Source organism: Chaetura pelagica, unplaced genomic scaffold, assembly GCF_000747805.2.
Source record: "Chaetura pelagica isolate M959 unplaced genomic scaffold, ChaPel_1.0 scaffold462, whole genome shotgun sequence".
NCBI lineage: Eukaryota > Metazoa > Chordata > Aves > Apodiformes > Apodidae > Chaetura > Chaetura pelagica.
The window spans coordinates 552,030-556,020 of NW_009952454.1; the positions used below are offsets into that span (position 1 = coordinate 552,030).

Here is a 3,991-nt window from a genome sequence, read left to right on the forward strand (position 1 = left end):
GGTGGGATCGGGGCTGCAGCCTCTGGAGGTGGCAGGACGGGCTGGATGCGGGGGTGGGTGGGTTTTAAGACAGGAATAAACAGGCCTCTGGAAAGCAGGGGCACTCTCGGCCTCCTGCCACTCTCATCTGTGGGATTTCTCCCTAAAATCCCAGCCTGCTTTCCCGACGTGGCACTTCAGACCCTGAGGCAAGGACGTGCCCATCGGGTGTGACCTTGTCCAAGGCGTTTCATCCAACTCTTCCCTGTTCCCAAGACAGGGAATTACCCCTCTCCATCCTGAGGGAAGCAGCTGAATGTCTGTGTCCTGCAGCCTTGTGACCACAGCTCCTGCCCTTGACACCTCCCAGGCTGCTGGTTGATCCCAGAGTGGGGTTTTCACCCCAATCACCTCCAGAGATCCCAGCAGGATCCCACTCTGCCCACCAGCACCATCCAACGTTTCCTGCAGCAGCTCATCCCTCAATTCCCAGACCCAAAACAATCCTCACCTTTGTCTCCCCAGCACACAGGGCCTTCCCACCACATCCCTCACCCTTTTCCCTGCCCACCAGAGCCACATGACAAAAGCCTCTGGCATTTCCAACAGCTGCCTGCAGAGCTGCTGCCCACCCCTGCCTGCAGGGGACAGGGGTGGCCCAATCCAGCTCTTCCCAAACACCTCAGCAACTCATTCCAGACACAACTGAGAAGAAGCAGGAGGGACATTGGAAGGACCCGAGGCTGTAAATCAGCCCTGACAACCCCCCCCCCCAAGCACAGGGAGACGCAGAACATGCTGTGACCCAGCAGTGCCAAGAAGGAAACAGAGCTGGTGGGGACCAGGACAATTGCATCACAGCCTGGGAAAGGTTTGTGCTCAGACACCAAATAAAAACCAAAAAAAAAAGAAACCCACCCAAACACAAACATGAACTGCTTTCCAGTTCACCTCTCCCTGCCCCTCCGTGGTGAAAACCAAAGCTGTGAAGATCAGCACTGGATCAACTCCAGGGCCAAGTAACCCAACCACCCGCCCGGCACCTGGGATCAGGCTGTTACCCAACGCCCCTGTTGATTTCCCAGCCTCCTCCTCTCCTCGATTTCACAACACAAAAGCTCCATGTGCAGGTTGAAACGCTGACCCCTGACCCTTCCCCTCCTCACCCACCCACCCCCATCCTTTCATTATTACTTTCAGACCAAGGATAAAAAAAAACAAACCAAAAGAGGAATCAAAAAAACCACCACAACAAACCACCCCACGTGGATCCCTGGACCATCTCAGTCAACGTTAAGTTAGTGTTACATCATTCCCAGGGGAAAACCAGCTTTTCCCAACATACAACTGACAGATTACAGCTCCCTTGGATGGGCAAGACCCCCTCCAAGTGTCCCTTTCTGGCCCCTAAGGGCTCCTTTCCAACCCCAAGGGTCCCTTTCTGGCCCCCAAGGGCTGCTTTCCACCTACAAGGGCCCCTTTCTGCCTCTTCCCAAGGGTTCCATTCCAACCCCAAGGATTCCTTTCCCACCCAAAGGGTCCCTTTCCCCCCAGCACAGACAAAAGAAAGTCCTTGCCTACCTCTTTGGTCAGGTCTCCATTCACCGGCGCAGCCACCGCTCCCAACTCTTCCAATTCTTCCCCAAATCCTTGCTCAGCTCCGCTCTCCCTCACCCCGTTGTCAGGACTGTTCCCATCCTGCAGCCCGTTCCCATTCTCCAGGGCAATCCCAGCGCTGGGTTGGCTCCCAGACACGGAGCCCTCGGGATCTCTGTGCACCAACCAGGCGTTGACCTCAGTGGTGGGCACTTGGAACCTGTCCAGGGCCCTCACCTGGTTGAGCAGCCTCCGGGCAGTGAAGTAATAGTCCAGGTCTACACTTTTTGGGTGGATGCCATATCCATCCAAGGTGTTCCTCAGGTTGTGAAACTGGGTCTGGGTGTAAGCAGAGCTCTGGCCAAGGATGATCTCCCGGAGAGGGGGGAGCTGTGAGTTCAGGTAAGTGTCCACGTCCACGCGAACCCCGATCAAGCTGAGCAGGATGGTGAACTGGATGAGGCCTTCAGTGAAGTATTTCTTCAGAGAAAGCATTTCTGGTGGAGGAGAGAAACAGGTGGAAGGGTTTGAGAATGAAAAACAAAACGCCAACACCACCAGCGTCGGGTGAATTCTCCACACAACAGGTTGGTTTGGTTTGGCTCTTCCTCTGCCCCACTTTCCAACTAACGACTCCGGCGTCCAAGTTATGGCTAAAAGAACAGGATAAAAGTTTAAAGGGCCTTCAAGACTTGGGTTCAGGATGCCTTTGTTGTTGTTTTTTTTTTTGGTCTCAAATTCTGGAGCTCCCCGGCCGGCCAGCAGAGTGTAATTAAAGATTTAAATCTCGAGAAGAAACAAACCCTCCCCAGAAGCCTCTCTTGCCCTTTCCTCTTCTTCCCAACTGTTTGAGAACACAGACCATGCAGCTACATAAAAATCCATGTGACTTACTGTCCCAAAACTCCACATGCAGCAACTTCCTCTCTCTCCCCCCCCAATTCCCAACGCTCCACCACGGGATCTGCTCCCTCCGGCTGCTCTTTCTTCCTTCCTTCTGCCTTGAGAAGCTTCTTCACGGAGCCTTTTTCACCAGTCAAAGGTGCCGATCACGGGCAGGTCCAAAGACCCAAGTGTCCCTTTCTGGCCCCTAAGGGCTCCTTTCCAACCCCAAGGGTCCCTTTCTGGCCCCCAAGGGCTGCTTTCCACCTACAAGGGCCCCTTTCTGCCTCTTCCCAAGGGTTCCATTCCAACCCCAAGGATTCCTTTCCCACCCAAAGGGTCCCTTTCCCACCCCAAGGGTCCCTTTCCCCCCAGCACAGACAAAAGAAAGTCCTTGCCTACCTCTTTGGTCAGGTCTCCATTCACCGGCGCAGCCACCGCTCCCAAATCTTCCAATTCTTCCCCAAATCCTTGCTCAGCTCCGCTCTCCCTCACCCCGTTGTCAGGACTGTTCCCATCCTGCAGCCCGTTCCCATTCTCCAGGGCAATCCCAGCGCTGGGTTGGCTCCCAGACACGGAGCCCTCGGGATCTCTGTGCACCAACCAGGCGTTGACCTCAGTGGTGGGCACTTGGAACCTGTCCAGGGCCCTCACCTGGTTGAGCAGCCTCCGGGCAGTGAAGTAATAGTCCAGGTCTACACTTTTTGGGTGGATGCCATATCCATCCAAGGTGTTCCTCAGGTTGTGAAACTGGGTCTGGGTGTAAGCAGAGCTCTGGCCAAGGATGATCTCCCGGAGAGGGGGGAGCTGTGAGTTCAGGTAAGTGTCCACGTCCACGCGAACCCCGATCAAGCTGAGCAGGATGGTGAACTGGATGAGGCCTTCAGTGAAGTATTTCTTCAGAGAAAGCATTTCTGGTGGAGGAGAGAAACAGGTGGAAGGGTTTGAGAATGAAAAACAAAACGCCAACACCACCAGCGTCGGGTGAATTCTCCACACAACAGGTTGGTTTGGTTTGGCTCTTCCTCTGCCCCACTTTCCAACTAACGACTCCGGCGTCCAAGTTATGGCTAAAAGAACAGGATAAAAGTTTAAAGGGCCTTCAAGACTTGGGTTCAGGATGCCTTTGTTGTTGTTTTTTTTTTTGGTCTCAAATTCTGGAGCTCCCCGGCCGGCCAGCAGAGTGTAATTAAAGATTTAAATCTCGAGAAGAAACAAACCCTCCCCAGAAGCCTCTCTTGCCCTTTCCTCTTCTTCCCAACTGTTTGAGAACACAGACCATGCAGCTACATAAAAATCCATGTGACTTACTGTCCCAAAACTCCACATGCAGCAACTTCCTCTCTCTCCCCCCCCAATTCCCAACGCTCCACCACGGGATCTGCTCCCTCCGGCTGCTCTTTCTTCCTTCCTTCTGCCTTGAGAAGCTTCTTCACGGAGCCTTTTTCACCAGTCAAAGGTGCCGATCACGGGCAGGTCCAAAGACTCCTCCGCTTTCTTGGCTGCGATTTCATCAGCAGCTGAAACAGACTGG

General features: G+C 54.0%; 1 protein-coding gene across 1 annotated transcript in view; it reads right to left on the minus strand.

Moving 5' to 3' along the window:
• NFE2L1 (nuclear factor, erythroid 2-like 1) overlaps nucleotides 1-3,369 on the minus strand; it is an 8,615-nt gene extending 5,246 nt beyond the window's left edge. The window contains exons 1-2 of the mRNA XM_010008584.1: nucleotides 2,860-3,369; nucleotides 1,561-2,055 (exon numbers count right to left, since the gene is read on the minus strand). Coding sequence (XP_010006886.1) covers nucleotides 1,561-2,055; nucleotides 2,860-3,369 — 1,005 coding nt within the window. The remainder of the gene's footprint in view (nucleotides 1-1,560; nucleotides 2,056-2,859) is intronic.
• Between the last annotated feature and the right edge of the window lie 622 nt (nucleotides 3,370-3,991).